Source organism: Eptatretus burgeri, chromosome 8, assembly GCF_056783735.1.
Source record: "Eptatretus burgeri isolate ZD-2024b chromosome 8, Ebu_testis_v1, whole genome shotgun sequence".
Lineage (NCBI taxonomy): Eukaryota > Metazoa > Chordata > Myxini > Myxiniformes > Myxinidae > Eptatretus > Eptatretus burgeri.
The window spans coordinates 56,416,496-56,439,480 of NC_140968.1; the positions used below are offsets into that span (position 1 = coordinate 56,416,496).

General features: G+C 43.6%; 1 protein-coding gene and 1 long non-coding RNA gene across 11 annotated transcripts in view; one reads left to right on the plus strand and one right to left on the minus strand.

Annotated features, from left to right (window-relative positions):
* LOC147021794 (uncharacterized) overlaps positions 1-1,954 on the plus strand; it is a 28,271-nt gene extending 26,317 nt beyond the window's left edge. For all 6 annotated transcript variants that reach the window (XR_015060930.1, XR_015060934.1, XR_015060931.1 and 3 more), the window contains exon 4: positions 1,054-1,954. This is a non-coding gene — a long non-coding RNA (uncharacterized LOC147021794). The remainder of the gene's footprint in view (positions 1-1,053) is intronic.
* Positions 1-22,985, minus strand: part of LOC147021795 (catenin beta-1-like) — an 82,864-nt gene that overhangs the window by 821 nt on the left and 59,058 nt on the right. For 3 of the 5 annotated variants that reach the window (XM_085892160.1, XM_085892161.1, XM_085892163.1), the window contains 7 exons: positions 12,289-12,492; positions 10,780-10,935; positions 7,240-7,359; positions 2,952-3,102; positions 1,095-1,204; positions 620-671; positions 1-99 (listed from right to left, as the gene is read on the minus strand). The exon at positions 1-99 is cut by the window's left edge and continues 125 nt beyond it. In XM_085892160.1, the coding sequence (XP_085748286.1) occupies positions 1-99; positions 620-671; positions 1,095-1,204; positions 2,952-3,102; positions 7,240-7,359; positions 10,780-10,935; positions 12,289-12,492 (892 nt within the window). The remainder of the gene's footprint in view (positions 100-619; positions 672-1,094; positions 1,205-2,951; positions 3,103-7,239; positions 7,360-10,779; positions 10,936-12,288; positions 12,493-22,985) is intronic. The other 2 variants (XM_085892162.1, XM_085892164.1) reach the window with 2 other exon arrangements.

The window sequence follows — 22,985 nt, forward strand, 5'->3', positions numbered from 1 at the left end:
CATATTCGGCCGTGGCCTGCTCAAGTACTGGCTCAAGCACCAGAACATCCTGGCCAAAACCTGGAACTGAGTGGAAGGTGTTGCATCCTTGATTTGAGGCTTTCTCCCAGCAAAACCAGAAAGGTTCATCAAGGTCAGGAGGAGAGAGAGGAAAGGGAGACAGTACCCAGAATAACAGGGAATGCAGTGGGACAAGCAAGGATTAAATCACCAACAAATGCAAAGGCAGAGAAAAGCCGAGCAAGCAGCCATCACCGAGTGCCCACAAAGGTAGCAATGTTGGCAGCTCACAAAGTAAGATCAGCCTTTGTGACCTCAACAAGAGCAGTGCTTTCTAATTGACAACAATTAGAATGCTTTGTTAAAGGAAGGGAAGCACAAAATGAGATGCGTAATGAACAGTCTTGGCATAAATGACTCGATCATACGACATTGTGCATATGCTGCCCACATCACTATTTCAAAAAGAAAGTTCAACACTAGTGCTAACGAGGCGAAGCCATACGGAAAGAAACTGAGCATAATTGTTGCAGTAATTAAGCATTTGACCTTCTTACAAACCAAATAAAATTAAATCACAAAGAAAAGTGACATTCACCAACTGCACAAAAATCTTTACCTGGGCTATAAGAGAGGATGGAACCTCTGGGGTCATCGATTGGATGACCATCCTAGTAAAGGGACAGAAGGGTGAGCAAAGGTAAGAGCACAGCAGAGTGATAAGCATGCAGTAATCCACCGGGCTCAGGTTCGGAAAAAAAATCTCATAGATCAGAGTTTTAATAAAACAAACAAAAAACTTCGTCATTTCCTTGTGTCCAACGCATGATGTCAAACATTTTGAAATTACAAAACTTGTGAAAACCCCATGATGATGCCTTCCTTGTTATTTACCTTCCCTTCTCCTTACTCACAACTCTTCAAAACCCTTTGTTCTTTTTATTCTCTCCCCCAAATCCCTAATCTCTTCCTTTTCTTTCACATCCTCCTCCCTTCCCTTCATTCTTCTCTATTTACCCCTCCATCAACCCCCCCCCACCCGCTTCCATGCAGATGGCCTATTGTGAAGGCAGAAACCCTGATGGAATGCTCACCTCAGACAAAAGGTTACCCATAAGTCGATTGTTGATCTCAGAGGAAAGACGATTGTAGTCCTGTGGCTTGTCTTCTGAGATCCGGAAAAGAACTGCTGCTGCGTACGTGGCTGAGGGAAGGCAGGGTTGGACCTTATCAAAGAGCTCTCCATCCAGCACATCAATGATAGTTCTTTTCTCGTCATTCTGACATGTTCCATTAAATTATTTTAAAATGCAAATTTCAGAAGCAGTATATAGATGGCACTTTGTTTCTACAAACTGACTTTAATAAAATTCAAAACACCAATTAACTTAGCAATTTCACTTCCACAGTTCAAAATGAGCCGATGGCGATTCCAATAAAAAGGAAATGCGGTATTCCCAACGTACAGAAATGATCCAATTTAAACGAGAAAGAGCAATCGAGATTGCAGACCCTCCCCAGAGGATGCTCAGTGTGTCATATTGTAATTGTACGTACTTTATAGATGTACTCACATTTTAATTTCACATACTTTATGAGAGATACTGGTTGAAAAAATGATAAATTTTAACACTGGCTCCCACCAGGCGGTGTGTTGTGGCCTTTGTTAGCACATTGTGTGTGGACAGAGACAACGAAACAAACAGACCCAGATGCAATACCCTCTGGCGAGGGTAATGAACGGTCAAGTGCCCGAGGGGGCAACACATGTTGTTTGAAAACATAAAGACAATGTCATGATTATGATGTGTTCCCTGCCATGCTCTGATTCTCTCACACACACACACACACACACACACACACACACACACACACACACACACACACACACACACACACACACACACACACACACACACACACACACACACACACACACACACACACACACACACACACACACACACACACCTTCATCGGAGCTCGTTAACAAAAAAAGAACGAGTTCAATGTCTATTGATTTGCCATTATCCATACACTGATGTTTAATGGGGGTTAAAAAGTTGAAATTTCGTGTCACAGTAATTGAACCCACAAATCTTCTTTTTCTTGCATATGGGAGCTCAGCTGCCAGGGTAGCTATCATTTCTTGGAATCACGACTGTGTCGCTGGTGCAGTGCCCCTCCACCAATACACACTGGTACTCATTTCACCGACCTCAGAAGGATGACAGGCTGAGTCAACCCCCTAGTGAATTAATTCAGCGGCCAATGGGGCTTGAAGTCAGGACCCGAGGATCCCAAGCCGCCATCCTAACCACTCAGCCAACACCAGGCGAACCCACAAATAAAGCTTGGGTATAGTAAAGCACAATGCCATGGGGCATAATGTGGTCACCGAGGCGTGAGACAGGAAAATTAAATAAATCAATGTGCATTTTATTTTGCCGACAAATGCTGAATGTTAAATAGGATGTTGCAAAGGTCGTCGTGCACTTGCCTTTGAGTTGTATACGTGAGTTCAATCCTCCACCTGACTGTAAACTGTAGGATTGGTGTTTTGCAGACAGTGCGCTGCATGAATAAATGTGCCGTCCCGACAGATATGGGACGTGAGCCGAGAACCCGTCTGCCAACGATGATTGTTTGGGGACGTTAAAGATGCCATGGTGCCTTTTAAATAAAGAGCAGGCGAGTTATCGCCGGCAGCCATAAATAAACGATAAATTCTTGCACCGACAAGCTCTACAAAGTCCAAGCCATGAGTCAGCGCACTTGCACTCCATCAGCCATCAGCGACCAAATTCTCCATTGCAGAGCCTGAATCATGGCCTGGATAAGAAATCTAAATCTTGTATCTAACCGGACAGATTTTTGAATTTCCGTCCCGTTTGGCCGCCACGTAACCTGGAAGACGGTCAAAAACACTAATAAACACACATTATACATACCCACTCCCTCATTGCGTGAACGAATCAGCTCCGACAGAATGCCCATGGCGTCCTCCTGCTCAATGGCCAAGGCTGTACTGGGATCTTGAGACAGCTCGCACAACAAGCCAGTTGAGACTCGCTGCACAGACTCCGAGTTGTAGTATAGGAGCTGCACGAGAGGAAACACCGCTCATGTCAATTAATCTGATGACCAAACCTCTTGATGTTTGGAGAATTTTTTTTTTTTGGGGGGGGGGGGGGGAGGTCGTGTGGAAGAGTATGATGCACCTAAACCAATGATGTCATACGGGTAAATAAGAGGAGCCTCAAGGGACGCTGACTGATCTTAGGAGTCATTTGAGTTCAGCTTGTTCGCCACTTATAGCAATTGTACTTGCAGCAACAGGGATGCCAACCCCTCATCAAGGCCTCCAGGAACAATCTAATCCTGAAAGTTTTGCTAACTATCTGTCGCATTAATACTACTGTTGGTTAACATCGTTTCTGGTGTAACAGTCAGCAGGTAGTGTTCTAAACAAAGTGAAGAAGAGCCATGTTATATTATTGCAGACGAGCAGAGTACCCGCCCTACGGGAGATCTTGGTCAAAGCATGCAACATGTTCTTCTGACACATACCTTTATTTGGGCGGTGTTTATGCAACTGACAGCTCTATGTAGGAAAAATAAATAACCCGGGTTACGTGCATGAAGCAAAAACATACCTCCTACTAATAATTCAAAACACCTCGATACACTGGAAAACTGGGGACAGGAAAACTGTGCTGTAAATGGTGGAGACTTGTAATACCCTCCCCCACCTGGAGGTGGCGCTACATGATACACATTTACATAAAGAATTTGTGTCATCCCCCCTCGCCACCCCAAGACCACAGGCAAACACAAACACACCCTTATACATTAACTGGGGTTATGCTGATCCTCTCTAGCAAGTCGAAATGTGATTGGATCAGAACTGTCGGAGGAATATCCCGACAAACAAACATTTGAACACCGGTCCTTGAATTATAGTAAGGATATGTCAGTTTGTCTTAACTCATCATTAAAAAAAAATATATCTGTATGCAGTGTGTGGCTGCTGGTTGGATCATGTTCAATCATTGCTCAGAGCACGGCTTTGTTACTGATGCGGTGCCCCGTTTCCAGTAAACTGGAACTCATTTTGCCGATCTCAGAAAGATAACGGGCTGAATCAACCCACATGGTGTTATTTAACGACAGGACAGGAGCTCAAACTCAAGACCCTAAGATCTTAAGCCAGCCACCTTAACCATGAAGCCAATACTTGGCTTGACTCATGATTGATAAACCATTTTATATTATTACCTCCGCCACCGAAGGTGGAAGGAGTTAATGTTTTCACCCCTGTCTGTCGGTTTGTTTGTTGTCTGTTTGTGTGAAGAATATCTCAAAACGTTGTGGACGGATTTGGATGAAATTTGGTGGAGAGGTTAGGTGTGTGACGAGGATGAACTGATTTGATTTTCATGAAGATCCGGATCTGATAAATTTTTTAAAGTGATTCTTCACCATTGAGAGATCGGGCTAAACTAATATATAGCACGATATCTCAAAAAAGTTGTGAACGGATTCGGATGAAACATGGTGGACATGTTGGGTGTGTGACCACGACAAACTGATTCGATTTTGGTGAAGATCCAAATCCGAATCTGGATACAAGAATTATTTAATTTTAAAAGTGATTCTTCATCATCGAGAGATCGGGCCAAAAACGATACATAGCATGATATTTAAAAAATGTATTGGGCCAGAAATGTTCTCGTGGATCAGGCATTGCATGGCGGAGGTATGCGCTCTACCGAGTGCCCTCCTGGTTTACAATGTGAGCTTTTGAAACAAAACCCTAACAAAGGTTTATTGGATTAATCATAGAAGTGGAATGCAACAAGCACGGATGAATAACGAGCATGATAGTCAAACAGAATCTGTAGCATACAGCACTTCGTGTACCCAGACGGGTTCGGTGACGTTCATGTCAGAACTCTGTGGTGGCCAGACAAGAAAGTGCAGCACATTCCGTCTCTTCCACACAAAGGTGGTTCTGGACATGTGGCACCTTCTTCCTGTTTTAAAATCTATTCTACCCTGCAAAATGCCTTGCTCGTATATAAGAATCCCTCTTACCATCAAAATACCATCAAAACATTTTGAAGTATCCATCCATCCATTGGGACCACACTCTGTACAGAGCATGGGTGCTGCTAAAGCGGTCTCCTGGACTATTGGGCACACTCCTGGACGGGTTGGCACTCTGACGCAGGATACTCAAATGGCTCAATCATCCCAGAAAGCTGGTACTCATTTTTCTGACCTCAGAAGGATGACAGGCTGAGTCAACCCCACCTGGTATTAATTCAATGAAAAAGCAGGATTTGAACTTGGGACCTGAGGATCCCAAACCCACCACCCTAAACATTAAGCTAACACCAGGCATATTCTGCAGGATGGAACACATTTACAACAGGAAGATGGTGCCGCGGTGCCATACGTCCAGAATCACGTACGACCTGGAAGATACGGAGTGAGCTGCAGCTTCTTCCGAGCATGAACACTATCGAACATGTCCGGGAACATATCGATCTGAAGTCTCAGAAAAACCAATAACTGCAACAAAATCGATTCCACATTTGGTAAAATCTGGGTCAGGCCATCATACAGGAGATCATTGATTTGATGCCTTCATGGGTTCAAGCACAGTATGACACCAAAGGCCATCATGCTACCATATAATATTCCATTTGATAGTGTTCGCATCAGATATTGTTAAAATAAAATTTGTTTAAAATCAAGGTGTTCATTCTATTCTGGCAAGGCACTGTATAAATAAACATCAGTTTGCACGTATACCTGAAACGTTCGATTAGAAACTTGGCGTGGATCATGACAAGTCACCCCGCATGAACATGGCGCGTCGGTTATCTCCGTGAACAGTGCTATCACACCTTTAATCCACACCTGTCACTCTGTTATGAAACTATCGCTAAATAACGTAGCAAGTCACATTACAGCAGCGAAGCATGGGTATGTTTGTAATCAAAGGTTTATTGTGCATGCAATACAGGTGTTGCCATGTTGTATTCTCCATTGGTCAGCAATTTTTGAAAAACAACACCTTCAAGAAGCGCAGCCGTTGGGAATTAAAGAAGAAAAAAGTAACAATTGGACACGTGCGCCAAAAATGAGCTGACAGGATAGCTTCGAGGTATGTACAATCTTTTCTGAGCTATCTATCCTGGATTTGAATGGCGACCCTGCTTTAAACTGTTACCCTCGTGTTTTGCCTGCAGCGGGAGGGATCGGTGTCCCGTCCCTCACATGGGCATTAGGATGGATGACCCATCTGCCAGCACCGGTCGTTGGTGGACATCAAAGATCCCATGTTGTTATTCGTGAAGAGTAGGTGAGTTATCGCCGGTGCACCGAACAAATTACAATTTCTTGCCCAAATCACCATGAGGCGAGTGTCCTGTGTCGGAGTTGCGCCCGGTTCAGGATTGTAATCCTTGCCAAGAAAATTATTGGGCCGAACCGACGCTTTGTATAGAGCATGATACACCGTGTGCGTGCATTTCTGTTTCCAGAACAGTCATACAAAAGCACCCGAAAACAACCCACATGACTAGCGTCACGGCACGAGGGACTGATTAATGGTAAAATTCGTTTCTAATCGCAAATAAAACTACAACGAAGTCGATGGCGTGTCATCGCAAAATCCCCACGCTTCCCATCTAAATCGTCGTTCCACTAGGAATGACCCCATATCAAATTTTGAGTTAAACGAAAATCTTCTGCTTTAAACCCTGTGATCCCAAGTCCTGACCCCTGGGGCTTGAACCGGGGGTCAAATCCAAGAAATCGTTACATATTTAATGCGTCCCCCAATGTTCATTGCAAATACAAAGTTTCATTTTTAAAAATGTGCCTGTAATTGCATTTTTTGGAATGTGACCTTTCGACACCACCCCGAAGCACGTGAGGGCTGGGCCAAAAAAAAGATCCTGCTTGCGCATATTCTTGCTATGTGGTGAACATAACGACAAGTTTCATGAATTTCTGCACAACAGTTTTGGAGGAGATAGTATGATGGACGGAAACAGACAGAGACAGGCAGAGCCGATTACAATATCCCCCGATGTTTTATTCAAAAAGCGTGGGGATAATCATGAACACTGGTAAGGCAAAAAAAAAAAGTGCAAATCTGGCAACGCAAGGAAGCGTGGCATATCTGCCAGCAAAGGCCTACACTTAGAGTAGGTGGATTCCTACCTGCACCAATATAGGAATAGCTTCAGGTGAAGCTATCTCCACACGGTTCTGAGGGTCTCGGGCAAGAATCTGTAGGGCTCCGGTGCAACCTTCGACGATGTCTTCCATTCGGATGCCATCCTGCATGCATCAACATATGCGGAGATGATTACAATAGCATAACAATAACATTGCAAACACAGGCATTGACGACCAATATGTCCACAAGATAAAAATGGTTTTGCTCACCTGGTTAAAAATGTTGTAAGCGGACAGTGCAGAAAAACCATGAGTCATAGTTCATTCGCACTCTTATCATCTACGACTTACTGACTGACAGGCATTTGTCCATTGAAATGATGGTCAGTGCATATCAGGCCATGTTTTTTCAACAAGGCAGCCACCGCACTGCTGCACTACTGCTTCTTTAATGGCCCCAATTATCCCTCCTTCGAGTCTGGTTGACTGGGAAATGTTTTTGGCCCAAATCTCAAGAACTTTGGGCCCCCCTACAATATCCCAGTTCATGACATTTGGGCCAAAAACATTGGCTGGCCAGGCCAAACGTTCGACTGATAGTGGCACAAATTTATAATTTGAACGGGCTAACTTGCCTGCCTGTCCACTAACCAATGCTAACAGACTGGACACCTGGCTTCACATTCATCAAAGGGATGGTGCACTTTGTGATGCAACACCTTGCCCGCAAAGCACCAATCTAGCAGTTTGTGGAATTTTTCAAACCCAGACAAGACGGTTCAAAGGTAAGTTTGGTAACTCTGCACTATCCTGTTGGACAAGCCAGCAAGCTGTTTCAGACGTCAGACTATTGGTCACGTGTCCGGTGAATCCAGGGAGGTAGGAAGATGGGTTATTTTTTGGATACAAAGTCAAGGCTCGTGGAAGAGCGAGAACACTGAATGCATCAGGTCACAACAGAACATCAGGAACAGCAGAAAGGGGGTTGGGGGGGATACACCAACAGCAGGGTTGAAGGACCAAACAAAGGGAGACTTGGACAAATAATGGGTGTGGAGAGGAGTGAGGGGTATGGGAGGATGCATGGGGAAGACAAGATAGACACAGAAGCAAAACTGGAAATTCATAAGGAGGTGGGCTTGTGGTGGAGTTGGGGGGGAGGGGCAAAGGGGGTTAACAGGGGTCGAAACGATCATGATTTAAATGTAGGGATGATTTGGGATGGTGGTGAAAAGCTGTCTTGAAGATTCGACTTGAAAAGTTGACATTGAAAGGTTGAGTGAAATAAGGTTAATGGAGGTAGAAAAGATGAGAAGTATGGATGGAGAATGACATGAGATCATGGTGCACTGCTTGTTTGAGGTGTTGAAGGGACGGGTGGGATTGAACGGTCTGAAGAAGGAAATTCTACAAATGAGAGATGTGAGGAACCACAGAGTTAAGGTGTAGAGTTAACGAGGATAACAAGGATAAGGAAATCCCACACAGGTGGAGGCCATTCAGCCCATCATGCCTGTGCGAACACCACACCAACCCATGCACACAAGATCCAAGGAAGAAAATGCAAAAAAATGTTTTAAATTAATGGAATAAATATTGATTTATCTTCGTTTTTGTTTGGTTTTTTTTTGTAGTTTTTGTATTTTTCCCTTTTCGTCCCTCAGGGGAGGGGGCATGGGCTTGGTTAAAAACACATCAACCACACAACCCACTTTGACAAGATCCCCACCAACAACACTCCGTACACATACCCACAATCACCCATCAATGATCAAACTACCTAAAAGTCCTGTCAACATCCCGATACCCCTCCATCTCTATAACTTCCAGGTACCTATCTAATTATAATTTAAACTTATCGACTTTTTCTGCTGCCACGACCTTTCCAGGGAGGCCATTCCATGCATTAACTACTCTCTAAGTGAAAGTCCCCTGCCTTGTCTTAACTCTCCTCTTCTTCACTCTCAAGCTATGGTCCCTGATCCTATCACTATCTACTCTGTTGAATAATTCATCTGCACTTATTTCATCATCGAGCTGTTAGATAACTTGGATTTTGGGAGTTCAAACAAGGGGCAACTGGAAGAATATGTGCAACCTGGAAGATTGGTGGTAAAAAAAAACAAAAAAAACAGAGGCCACGTGTGCCCTGGAGGCCACAACTTGCCTGCGATGCGAGAGCAACAGGCCTTGTGATTCAGTCTCGTTGCGGAAGATGCCAATGCTGTTGAGAACTTTGAATTTGACAGAATCAGAGAGATATAGAGAGACATGTGCTGCTGATGCTCCAATACAAAGAGAAGAACAATATTATATTCGGTTATGGACAAAGGCCTCGTAAGCTGTGAGTACTTAAGGTTTATCAAGCAGCAATTCTTGCAACAACAGAGGATGCCCAGTCTGAGGCTGGATACTGGGCCAGCTTTCTTTTGGTGAACACAGCAGATGTCCTTGTTAATGGGGAGACCGAGAAGTTCACGGAACTGAACCTCTTTCAGTAGATAATCATGGGATTACATAGGTGGGCTTGTTTGACCATCCTTCAAGAGTAACAGGGTGAGAGTAAGATTTTCCAGGATTGAAGGACATGTTCCAATTGTCAGAGTAGTAATGAATCATTTACAGATCAGCAGAGCATGTCCCAGCTGCTGTCTGCCTATCGGTGGGATGGGATACTATAAGACACAATGTGGAATCATATGCCCAAAGGAAGAGTGCAAACAAAGGAAGACTAAGAAGAGCAGAGTGGGATTTGAAGACGTGGACACCGATGCCGTGTGGGCGCATCATGGATCAACAACCACGTCTGGGAAAAAAAAAAAAACATTTTCTCTACCTTCCTGGGTGTGAAACACAGATTTGAGAAGGCAGTGAATATGAGGCTGTAAGTTTGGGACAGAACGGGATGGGAACATGAGATTTGGAGGCAAATACCATACCGAGTTGAGACATTCTGCCTCATGTCAATCGTAGTCTGTGATTATGCCTTTTGAGGTGAGGGAGAGATTGGAGGGGGGGAGCATATACCAGAGATGGACTTGACGAGGCTTGGAAGACTTGGAAGAAGAAGACTGGTTGGAGAGTTCAGCCTTGAGATTTGCAAGATGTTTTCCAGCTTGAATAACGATGGACGTACACTTGTTGCACGCCTTACAGAGTGATTTCATGTAAATAAAAGGTCGGAACCTTTTTAGATGAAAAATCATGGTGACCCAATTTGCATTTTTTTATCCTTCAGGTGGACTGTGAGCAACAAGTAGGTCAATGAAATCATCAGCAAAGTTGAATGGATGTTAATAAGCATTTTTGACAGACTAAAATAATGCCTGAGTCACACCAACATTGTGAAATAATCACATCCTTCTAATTATTTGAGAAACACCTTAAACGCTTGGAGAATAAACTAAGGAAAAAGGAAGAATGTCACTTTTTTGAGCTTGTTTATCCTTCCCGTATTTAACTCGTGAATCTAAAGATTCCATCTGCCTTTCCTCCTTTGGCTCAGTTTCTGGGGTGTATTTGTACAGATCCAAACTCCCAAACCCCCCACCCCACCTCTTCCCTTAGAAACGCACTACTCACCCTGTGAGCCTGGGATATCGTGCCCAATGTGTGTCGTGATGCATCCTGATGGGCCTGGAAAAGCAATTGCAGTAATTGCTGGATGGTTCCCAGTTCACGGAGCGGTGCGAGGTTGTCCTTACGCAGTGCCAGGTTTCGGATGAAGCCAATGTCAGCCTGCACCGGACACAGAGAGACCGAGCAACAATTTCATAACAATAACAACAATAATAATAATAATAATAATCAGCAACAATTTACATGGGATCACCCAAGTGCGAGAGTTCTTCAAGTTTGACATCGACCTTTGTTGATAAAATGACAGATAGCAAAAATTTGTCTTTTATACTGTTGGCACCTTGTAATCTTCACCCGTTTCCTGTTTTAATGCGTGTGTTGGGAATAGAGATTTTGGAAAGCGAGATAAAGACAAGGAGGCTTGAGGTGGGGGAGAACGAGAAGAATTACGAAATTTGTTGAATTTTACAGATAATTGGCGACGTAGTGGGGTGACATCGCCTGTCAAGTCCATTGATATTAAAGAGAGCCTTAGATGCAAGAGGCTTTTTCATTTTGAGAATTGATATTATGATGTAAGATTGATGTACTGCACTATGTACGAGAACGTCCGAGAGACTTCTACATGAAAATGTCCGTTCCATTAGGACACCTGTGAGTCCAAAGCTGTAGAAGACGTCGATTCCCAGTTCACGATATAGATGTCAAAACGTCATGCATCGTTTCCGCCATTTACATGATACATGTGTTTGTAATGAGTATTTTGTTTTTTTTTTTATGTAATTCACATACGAGCTTCGATGAGAAGACAAAAACATCCAGGTGAAATTGGAATCACCCTCACCAATTACACAAAAAGGGACTGACTGGTAGGTGAGTCGATAGATGTGCACACCCCCTCTCGAAGCAGTCGAGTCTGGGTTTGAATCCCGACCCAAATATAAACTGTCATCATCTTGGTGTTTCACGGGTAGGGCAATTCAACAATGTGTGTGCCGTCCCTCGGATGCATGTTAAACTGGAAATCCCACCTGCCGACATTACTTGGTGAACATTAAAGATCCTATGGTATCCTTGGTAAAAAAAATTTTTTTTAGGTGAGCTATTTATTGACAGCTTTGCCCCCAGCAAATGATGCTACACCACAGCCATGTGCTACACACCAAATAAGTAGTAGTTCACAAAAAATTATGAATATGGCCATTCCATCCCTACCTCCAATAACGCTGACCCTTCTTTCCTCCCTCCTTTTAACGATTCAGAACCCCACCTCTCTACCCAACCACCTTCTTCCATATGTACAATTAAGCAAAGCCCCACCCCACCACCTGCCAAGTTACAACACACAACAAAGCTTCACAGGCAATATGGTGCAAATCGAGCAATTAAGTATTAAAGACAGCATAATTAGAGCAAGTGGGTTCAAGAAGAAAATTTGTTGGTTTTTTTTTTTTCCTCTCTGATCATCCATCAATTACATACGACTCAGTGAGAATGTTCACATCGATGCACCTTGATGAGTGGCCAACGTGGTGGTGGTTCAAGGAAGGTGGCTACCATTGGAAGGCCGTTGTTGATGCGGATTGAATCCTGGGCCAGGTTGGCCTCATTGTGTCGGCTGGTGAGGTGGCGAAGAGCGCACACAATCGGCTCAGCAATCTCATCGTGATCACTCACGTGTTTTAAGGTGGACACAAGGGCTTCAATTCCTCCCATCTGTGGGCAACGCAGAAATGTGGTCAACAACAATTGTTGAAGAAGCAAACGGGTATGATCGGCACATTGAACAAAAATAAATTAATGCAATTTTGGGGCAAAGTGAAACCACATCATATGTAATGATGAGCATCGCAATATTGCCGATAATCGACAATGCATGCGATCTCACATCATCCTTGAGAATAAAGCAGCACAGGGATGCCCCGTTTCACTTGCTACAAGAGTTACATTTGCTTTAGGTGTCCAGGCACTTCCACTTTAACGATGTGCCATTTGTGAACAATATTTCGGGACACGAGGAGGACACATTACCATCGAGATTGATAGAGTTCCACCATTCTAATAGTTGGGAGCAAAAATGTGTCATCACCTGGTGTGAATGAAAAACATGTCAGGCAATGACAAGGCCATGCATATTGCAAGTTGCTCACGTCAATGAAAGCATTGTTATACGGTCGGCCCTCCATTTACATGGTATTTTTGTGCAAGGTGTGGCCTCACTTTTACATGGTCCAGCACGGTCACCCCGCATGGCCCACAAATGCCACATGGTCCAAGGCATCGGCCGCGCTGCGCCCACGCTACATGATACCCGTCGCCACCCCTCCAATTTTCCCCCATGCCATGAGTTAGTTTATTGTCCGCCATTGTTGGGTAAACACGATTCGGTCTGCTAATCTTTACCTGCAATTTATTCGCCCTTAATAGATGTTTACCATGAGCTAAAAGACGAAGGCGAGGGAAGCTAGAACGGCCACTCAGTGGAGTGCATCCCTCCGCCAAGCTGGATAGTTTATGTTTTCTATCCCACCGATAGGTCAGATCTGGAATCGGTCCTGAACTAAAATTTAATCCGCTAGTTCTCATCACAACTCATCTCCCAAGTTTTGTCCGAATCCATCCATAACTTTTTGAGATTAACATGCTATATATCGTTTGTCGCCCAATCATTCAATGGTGAAGAATCACGTTAAAATTCTGAGATTCAGATCCGGATTCAGATCTTCACCAAGATCTTATAATTTCGTCATCGTCACATGCCCAAGCTCTCCACCAAATTTTGTCCCAATCCTTGCACAACTTTTTGAGATATCCTGTTCACAAACAGAGAGGGGTGAAAATATAACCTCCACCCACCTTCGGTGGTGGAGGTAATTAGCTCAAAAACTGATACACCATTTGTGAAGAAGCAGGAAAAAAAAGGTTGACTTTAGTACAGAAAGTGGAAATGTTGGAAACACTTGCTTAGGGTGAAGGTTCATCATTTGTAGCTCAAGATTTCAGGTGGTGGCAAATTTAAATTACGTTAAAATTGTTGAATAATATTTTGTTGCATGCATATTAATTTATTGGATGAATGAGGGAGGGTATCTTGCGAGCCTGGAACCTAACCTCCCATTTTCCATAGGCCCTTGGTATCTTTGTACACGGTTTCCATTTGCACGGTGTATTTAAAGAACGTGACTACTGTGTAAATGGAGGGCCGACTACTATAAGCTCAATGCTAATCCATGTTTTCTCACCCATGATGGCAGCAGAGACTAATAACTCTCACTTACTAAGAGCAGCTGATCAGTGAGATCAGGTTTTACAGATTAACTGCAAAACCCATGGCTTTTTGTGTTTATCGAGATCTCAAGAGCGGGTACACAAATCCTTATGGACTTCTCTGATCACATTTTAAGGTTTAATCGATTCCTTCTACTTAAGAACAAAACTGCTGACTATTTCAAACAGAAAATGGCATTCTGATGTTGTGGCAATGCGTTTTTTTTATTTTTTTGGGGATACTTTGTCGAGGCTCATATAAGAGTTAAAATTTGTGAGACTACGAGTCAAACTTTCAAGAGAGGAACTTCATGGGTGAAAGATCACCCATTAATTCACTCATGGAGTGCAAGATACGCAGAAACAGATAATACGAGTCTATCGATCGAAAAGATTTCATCATCATCATCTGATCGAGCGTACTCAGGCATTTTGCCTCTCGATGGCAGAAATAATCTACAGTGGTTGCCAGTGCGATTGTAGATCGCGATGTTCGCTTGAACTGGTCTCTCCCCAAAGGCGGAGTGCACTTCATACCGTTCTGCAAGTATATTAGCAGTCGCTAATTCGTGCCTCATCTACCCGCTGCCATAGATGATTTTCTGACCTTGAATGGCTCAAATATCCCAGCAAGCTGGTACTCAATTTGCCGACCTCAGAAGGATGACAGGCTGAGTCAACCTCCTGGTGTGTATTAATTCAGTGGCCAACGGGGCTTGAACTCAGGACCCTTGGATCCCAAGCCACTACCCTAACCACTAAGCCAACACCAGGCTTAAGAAGATTAAACAGTTCACCATTTTGGAAAGTACTATATTTAGTGTGGTGGCACTCTGTCAGAAAGATTTTGGACATGCCCATTTGGAATAATGGGGCCAGCGAAGCTATCTTAAACATGCTAAATAAAACATTGAGGTAAAAAAAAGATAATCCTTGCAGTTGTTTAACACTTTGCTTTTTGTCATGATGTCAATATGTTAACCTGAACTCAATGATATATTGTTACGTGTTCATGGGGTAAGAGGGAGTTTTTAAAATTTTAAGCCTGGGAACCATTTGTATTTAATGTCGTTTTAGGAATTTTGAACCTGAAGCAAGTACAACACATGTGTATCGGGACAAGTTGTCCGTTGCCGCATTGCTGGGGTGACAACGCTATCCAAAATATTGGATAGTGGTAAGGCGCTGCGTTTTCGTGTTCCCCATGACTGGAACTAGGTGAGGCCAGGTAAGTGTGGATGACATTGGATCGCAACGAACCAGTGGGCCAGGATGGTCATTTTGTGCTTCTTCGGGGCTGGAGGAGAAAGGTGAGAACCGCTTGCCGTGCAGGGAAATGATTGACTGCAAGACCCGCATGGCCTCGAAGGTTGATTGTCAGCCTTGTGCTGACATGCACGTCACAGACACTCGTTGGCTGGCGGGACATCAGCTGATCTGTAGTCCACCTTAGGGGAAAAGGTTTGGGCCGGTAGTGAAGGGCAAAGACATAAATACATCGAGTGGGTCTCTCACTTACTATCTGGGCCTTTGTCTATTGGCTGATTGCTTGGCTGGGAACTGATTGGTCCCTGTTATCTGCTCTGTGCAGCTTGCCCTGTGATCTACTCAGTGCCAATTGTCCTGAAGCCTGTCATGTGCCATTCACTGGTCCACCAGCTGCCAGCCTCGTGGGGTCCTGGTTTTCCAGAATCTCCCATTCGTCTGGTTTTCCCCTTGTGAGTGTGGAGCGATGGGTGATTGCTGGCACCTCGGGTGGGGATATCGTTTATTATGGTTTAAATTATACCGTTTTCTGTCTGTGTTGTATCATGCCAGGATTTCTGTTTCTGTTGTCTCGTCCCTTGTGCTCCATGAAATTACCATGCTTCTAAGGGCTGCGTGGATGTCGAGTTCCGGCCATTTTTGCCGAACTGACATTTGGGCTGAATTGGAACCCCTTGAGTATATATGAATATTAAATTGCTTCAAGCATGGTCATCCTTGAAGGAATCTGCCTTGACATGCATGATCTCTGCATCAGCTGCCGTTGTGGTTGAACGATTGGCATGGGGTCATACATGAGACAATGTAGTTGGTCTTTGATTTAGCTTGTGACAAGGACTTTTCTTTATGAAGTCACTTTTACCTCTGCCAACGAAGGTGGACGGAGGTTAAGTTTTCACCCCAGTTTGTCTATCTATTTGTTTGTGAGCAAGATATCTCAAAAAGTTATGGACGAATTTAGACAGAAGTTGGTGGACAGTTTGGGTGTGTGACAAGGACGAATTGATTAGATTTTGGTGAAGATCCGGATCCGGATTCTACAATATTTAAGTGATTCTTCACCGTAGAGATAGGGCCAAACACAATATCTTAATGTCCCCAACAGTTATGGATGGATTTGGATGAAACTTGGTTGATGAGTTGAGATAGTGACAAAAACAAGCTGAATAGATTTTGGTTAAGGTATGGATGCACATCCGGCCTATCAGTATTTTGGATGGGGAGGTTCATTTCATGATCTTTACCGAGAGACAGGAAGAGAATGTGAGATATGCTCGGATTGAAAGACATGTTCCAAATGACAGACCAGGATGTGATCCTTTCCAGATCAGTAGAAAGACAGGCAGCGACTGCTAGCTTGTCGGTGGGACATGGGATCATATGGCATAATGTGGAGCCATCTTATAAAAGGTTTTCCAAAGTATCAGAGAGGTCATTAGTATTGTTAAGTTCATGTGGAGGGGATATAGTTTGGTCAAGGCCTTAGATGATGTGCAAATTTGTGTAGCTTCAGAACTTCTACCCAGAATATTCAAATGTGTCTAGGATAAGGGGTCTTTCGCATTACCTGCGAGCAGGCAGGTGTTGGCTGATTTAAAGATAATGAGGAACAGGCCTCCCATCTAAATTTGTTCATCTCTGTGGAACCAGGTGGGACTATGCAGGATTGGTAGGGGGTGGGGAGGGGAAATCTGGCACATTCCCCGTACCAACAGGCAGATGCATGACTTATCCCCTGCAGCTGTCCATAAGCATTTGAGAGGTGGGACATGGTGCATTGCCAACTCCAGGGATTGGTGATTGTCCTGGGCATAGAGACTTGTGAGGGCCTCAGGTCGGGATCCCTGAGGGCCTTGGACTGTAATTGGTCGAACTCCTGGAGTCTTATTCGGGGTTCCCTGGTGGTCGAGATTCTTGTCTCATGATTGGTGAACCTTGATGGGGAATGGGGAAGGAGGGGTAGAGGGCGGCAGAGACTTGTGGTGGGGCATGAGTGGATATTAAGCCCCAGACCCAACAAAAATAATCTTTCAGTCATCTTTTGGCTGTCTATCTCTGGTGCTTTTGGACCTGCTCATGCTCTCTGACTTGGACTTGCAGGTGCTCTGACTACCTCTCTGCCTCTAGCCAATGGCTCCACCTGACTCTGGCCTGCTGTCTTCCTCTTGCCCTAGTGTGGAGGTAAGGTTGCACTGTACGAGTTCTACCCCATTTTGTGCTCTTCACCATATGCCTTTTCCTCATTGCTGCCTGGTTCTTGCATAAATGCTTACGTGCATGTGTGTGGCGCCTAAAGAGAAACTAGAAGGTTGTTTTGTTTTCTCTATCAGAAACTATGTTATACCGTGTTTTGTGTAATAAATTGTGTATTTGTTCCTTAAGAAATGGCTTGCCTTGTGTTGCCGCCATTTTGTCGCACCAATGATCGCGTTCATTTTGGATTGCTGAGGAGTTAAATTTATTGTAATCCTGTTTTCGCATCTATGTTCCATCATAATTACCTTCGTAAACTTTGTTGTGAAGGTTATGTTTTGATCGCTGTGTATTTATTTATTTATTTGTGAATATGTGTGTTTGTTTGTTTGTTTGTTTGTTATTCGCATAACTCCAAAAGTATTGAACTGAATCGCAGCAAATTTGGTGGGATGATTGGTTATTATCCGAGGACCATTTGATTAGATTTTGGGAGCGATCGGGTCAAAGGTCAAGGTCAAGGTCATGAAAAGGTCAAAATCGTCTTTTTACCATAGCGCGGTAAATTTGTATCCAATTTGCATGCAACTAATGCCAAAATGTTCAGAATTCAATGCCCCATCTTGTGATATGTGACATGACACAATGACGTAATAACCATTATTAGCGGTTGGGAGTCAAAGGTCAGGGGGGTCACGACATTACAAAATGTGCAGTTTTAGTCATAACACGGTCAATTCTTATCCGATTTGCATGAAAAACCAAAACCACAATGTTGACTGTTCTGTTCCCCACACTCTAATACCAATTACAAAATTAAGAGTACAAAGGTCAAGGTCGAGGTCATGAAAAGGTCAAAATCGTCATTTTGCCATAGTGCGGTCGATTTTTATCCAATTTGCATGCAACCAATGACAAAATGTTGTGAATTCAATGCCCAATCTTGTGATATACGATATGACACAATGACGTCATTAGCTTTGTTAGCGGTTTGGGTCAAAGGTCAGGGGGGTCAACGACCTTTATTATCATAACGCGGTCAATTCTTATACAATTTGTATGTAAGTAGATTCAAAATGTTTAGAATTAAATTCCCTATCCTGTGATGTGTAATATTTGACAGTGACTTTATTGGTGAGTTTAAAGCATTGGGGGGGGGGGGTGTCACTGAAGTTATTTCATATAATGTGATCAGTTGTCATCAGATTGACTTGACACCGACACCCAAAAAGGTCAGGGAGTTCATACAGAAATTGTACAATGTACGTGAATCAGTGTCAAACAGCAGGAACTTTAATGTTTTTAAGCCATCATAACACATATGAGATGGCAGATGGGGTATGGGATTAAATACCCTCACAATCAACAGTTTCTGGGGGGGGTGGGGGGCACAATGTAGCGTTGGCGAAGGTATGTGCTCTACTGAGTGCCCGTTCTAGTTACACAATAGCTCGACACGCAATGCATGGACTTACACTTGTTTTCCATTATTCCTATGTGTAAGATGTACATGATATGGAACTTGATTTACTTTGATGTACTTGATATGGAACTAATTTGATTAAAAATTATTGATGTGTTACATTATGTTGTAATTCTTTTTTTTTACATTACAATATTACGATATATATATATATATATATATATATATATATATATATATATATATATATATATATATATATATATATATATATATATATATATATGTGTATATATATATATATATATATATATATATATATATATATTTGGGGGGCGGGCACTGATAAGGTTTGGCCTGGGGCCCACAAGCAGGTAAATCCGGCCCTGCCTGTACCGATCAAATATAATGTGCAAATTCGTCTTCTTCATCAATTTTGTAAGCTACGATAGGTCACGGAACTAGTTTGCACAACAAATGTATTGTGCTAGAATGATAGTGCAGGCCACATGGATGGAGTGGTATACAGTCGAAGGCAGCTTAGAACTGCCGAACAGAAAAAGAAAAAAAAATTCACAAGCCCTCAAGTCAACCACTAAGTCAGCTCTTGTATTAAATTGGAAAGTAGAACTTGACGCGAACGCGTCAATGGATATGCCTCCACCCACATTAGATGTCAACCCACTGTTACATTTGATCTCAATTAAAGGTCACATGAAAAAGAGAGAGAGAGAGAGAGAGAGAGAGAGAGAGAGAGAGAGAGAGAGAGAGAGAGAGAGAGAGAGAGAGAGAGAGAGAGAGAGAGAGAGAGAGAGAGAGAGAGAGAGAGAGAGAGAGAGAGAGAGAGAGAGAGAGAGAGAGAGAGAGAGAGAGAGAGAGAGAGAGAGAGAGAGAGAGAGAGAGAGAGAGAGAGAGAGAGAGAGAGAGAGAGAGAGAGAGAGAGAGAGAGAGAGAGAGAGAGAGAGAGAGAGAGAGAGAGAGAGAGAGAGAGAGAGAGAGAGAGAGAGAGAGAGAGAGAGAGAGAGAGAGAGAGAGAGAGAGAGAGAGAGAGAGAGAGAGAGAGAGAGAGAGAGAGAGAGAGAGAGAGAGAGAGAGAGAGAGAGAGAGAGAGAGAGAGAGAGAGAGAGAGAGAGAGAGAGAGAGAGAGAGAGAGAGAGAGAGAGAGAGAGAGAGAGAGAAAACATCAGATGCTTCCAACCCGAGTTATGGTCTGCAAAATGATTTTCAAAGGGCACATGACCTTTTGAACCAAAAATTTAATCAGTTCATCGTTTTATTACAATCCATAGTTATGCCAAGTTTGGTCAAAATCCCTTCAGCGGTTCACAGGTTATCGCAGTGACTAAAAACTTTCAGCTGAAGGTCACATGACCTTTGACCCCAAAAATCGTATCAGTTCAACTTTGCATCATCGTACATAATGTGCGAGGTATCAATTACATAACATAATGGTCACACATCATAGTATATAAGTGCCCAGATAAAGGGAAGTGAGCCACTGCACGCGCACGCACAGCGCGTGTGCAAAAATTATAATTTGTGTTCCCGAGGCTTATTGCTTGGGCTTCACAATCGACAAATGTAATGTGGTAGTATAATCCAATTATGTACTCTTGAGCAATCATGAGAAACAGCCAAATGTGTTCAACATTGGCCACATGCGTCACAATGTGAACCTGAGTGTAGCAGCAGCAAAAGGTAGTTGTCTGTGTCAATGGAAGATCTGTTCCCTGACATCTTCTGGCACTATCAGCATGGAGGAGTTGACTTGACACTTCCAGGTGATCCAATATTTTTCAGCATGCAGTCTTTTCATTCCCCCTTACACCCCCCCCATGCCTCAACAATCCCAAAAAGTACCTTTGATCCTGAAAAAATATCTATCCGGATAGCCAATCGGTGTTGACTCGTGAGCAGAATTTTTACGATCTAGACCATTGTTGCAACATTTTATTCAAAATAAATAAATAAAACAACCTTCATGGTATTCAGGCCTGTGTTAAGGATGAATTTGAGGACTTCCAGTTGTTAAAAGATGGGGAGCTGCTCATCTTGGCTGAATGACAAACAAAAGAGGCTGTGCTGAAGTCTTTCGCATAATACCACCCATAGTCCCCCACCCCTTTCCGCCCCTTCCCATACCCTCTCCCCCATGCAAGACAAGAGAGATTCCCATGTTTGAAACAAGTGATGACAGCTTTACTCTGTCTGCCATGTAACAGTGCTGACTGTATAAACGACCTCTTCCATGGTCATAAAGAATACAGACACACGGAATGCAGAAAGAATATTGGCAATAAAAGATATGTGAATTGTTCTTGTTTGGAGCTCCGCATGACCACGCCAATGATGGAAAGTACAAAGAAAGCTGCACGGAGATTCAACAAGGAACGTCCCACACTGTCTTGGTGTGATTTACTGGTGCACACTGAATGTCACTGAAAACGACTTGTTTCCTGGATTTTGTCCTCACGTACATTTAATTTAAACATTGTGAATAATTGTCATGCGGAGATTGCTTGAGTTTTCGGTGCATATTTTTGATGGATGCATCATCCACCCTCAAGGACGTTTGTCTGGTCCCAAGATTTTTGATAATGTCTTGGTTGTGTTCCCATGAGGTTTGACAGGTATATGGCCGTTTACAACTGGGAATACTGAATGAACGTTTGCTTACCGGTTTCAAGCAAAACTTTTACAGAAAGGATGCAGAGCAGCGAGACAGGAACATCAGGGGTTTAAAATGTGTGTGTGTATGAGAGGTGTTCAAGATATTCTACTGACGATATACAATAGCTCAAGACAGATCAAAGTCTAATGTAGTCCAGGATTGCTTTTTTAAGCCAGTTTGCAGTTAAGTCCATGAGTAAGAGTGTAGTGTTCGACTTTTTTTCAGTAATGACTCTAAATTGATAGGAAGAGGTGGAGGTAGGAGAAGAGCCTTTAGGGACAAATGGTCAAAACAAGAACGCTTTATTACATCCGCTTGATCACAATGGGCACCGCACAGACTCGCCAAACCACTGCCCACACATGCTAATCACATCGCCTTTCGTGTCCAAACATAGCTAGAGAGGGATGCTGCCACCGTCTGATTAGCAGAAGGGTGCAGAACTATTTTGCACTGGATGCAGTCGTCTGCAAACTGATACATTCAATTTTCTGTGGTTGAAGACATGTCATTGATGTATATAAAGAACAGGATTGATTTGAGAAACTCCCTTGAGAGAAACTGCCTTCAAGAAATACAGCATGGGATAGTATTCTTTCCAAAGCAACCCAGACCCGTAAATCGCTGCAGCTCCGCCACCTCCTTCAGCACTTCGAGGGCCCCCAACATCAGGATATCCAGAGTATCTGCAAAGATGACTGCATCAACTGTGAAATCAAGGACAGAGATCTTGACATTCCCAAACGATGCACCACAACTTGATCTCTCTGACATCCTCCCCAGAATCCAGTCCATACAAGTGCTGAAAAGTGTGGGGGCAAGTACACACCCCTGATGAACGCCAGTGAAAACTGGAAATAAGTCGGAGATGGAACCAGCACATCTCACAGCACTCTCAGTACCAGAGTAGAGTTCAGACATCAGATCGATCAGTTTTGGTGGCACCCCACGAAGACCAAGAATCCTCCAGAGGGCATCCCCATTCACTGAATCGAATGCATTGCAGAGATCAACATTGGCTGCAAGCAGCCCCTGCCGAAACTCTCGTCTGCGTTCGGTGAGGACCCGAAGGGCAAGAATACAGTCAATCATTGACTTCTTGACCAAAGAGACTCTTGACCTCGTGACCTCTTTGCTCGGTTGACCAAAGCCAGATAGCTCTGGGTGCTGGTGATCAAGCAGATGGTGGCGAACCCTATCAATAATTATCCGAGCAAAGGCCTTGCCTGGCACTGAGAGCAGCGTCACCCCTCGGGAGTTGTTGCAGTCCTGGCAATCATCCTTCCTTTTCCAGAGAGGGACAACGAGGCCCCTCTTGCAGTCAGTCGGGATGGTGCCTGGACTCCAAGGAGAGCACAGAACTGCATGCAACAACACGAGTTCAGCATT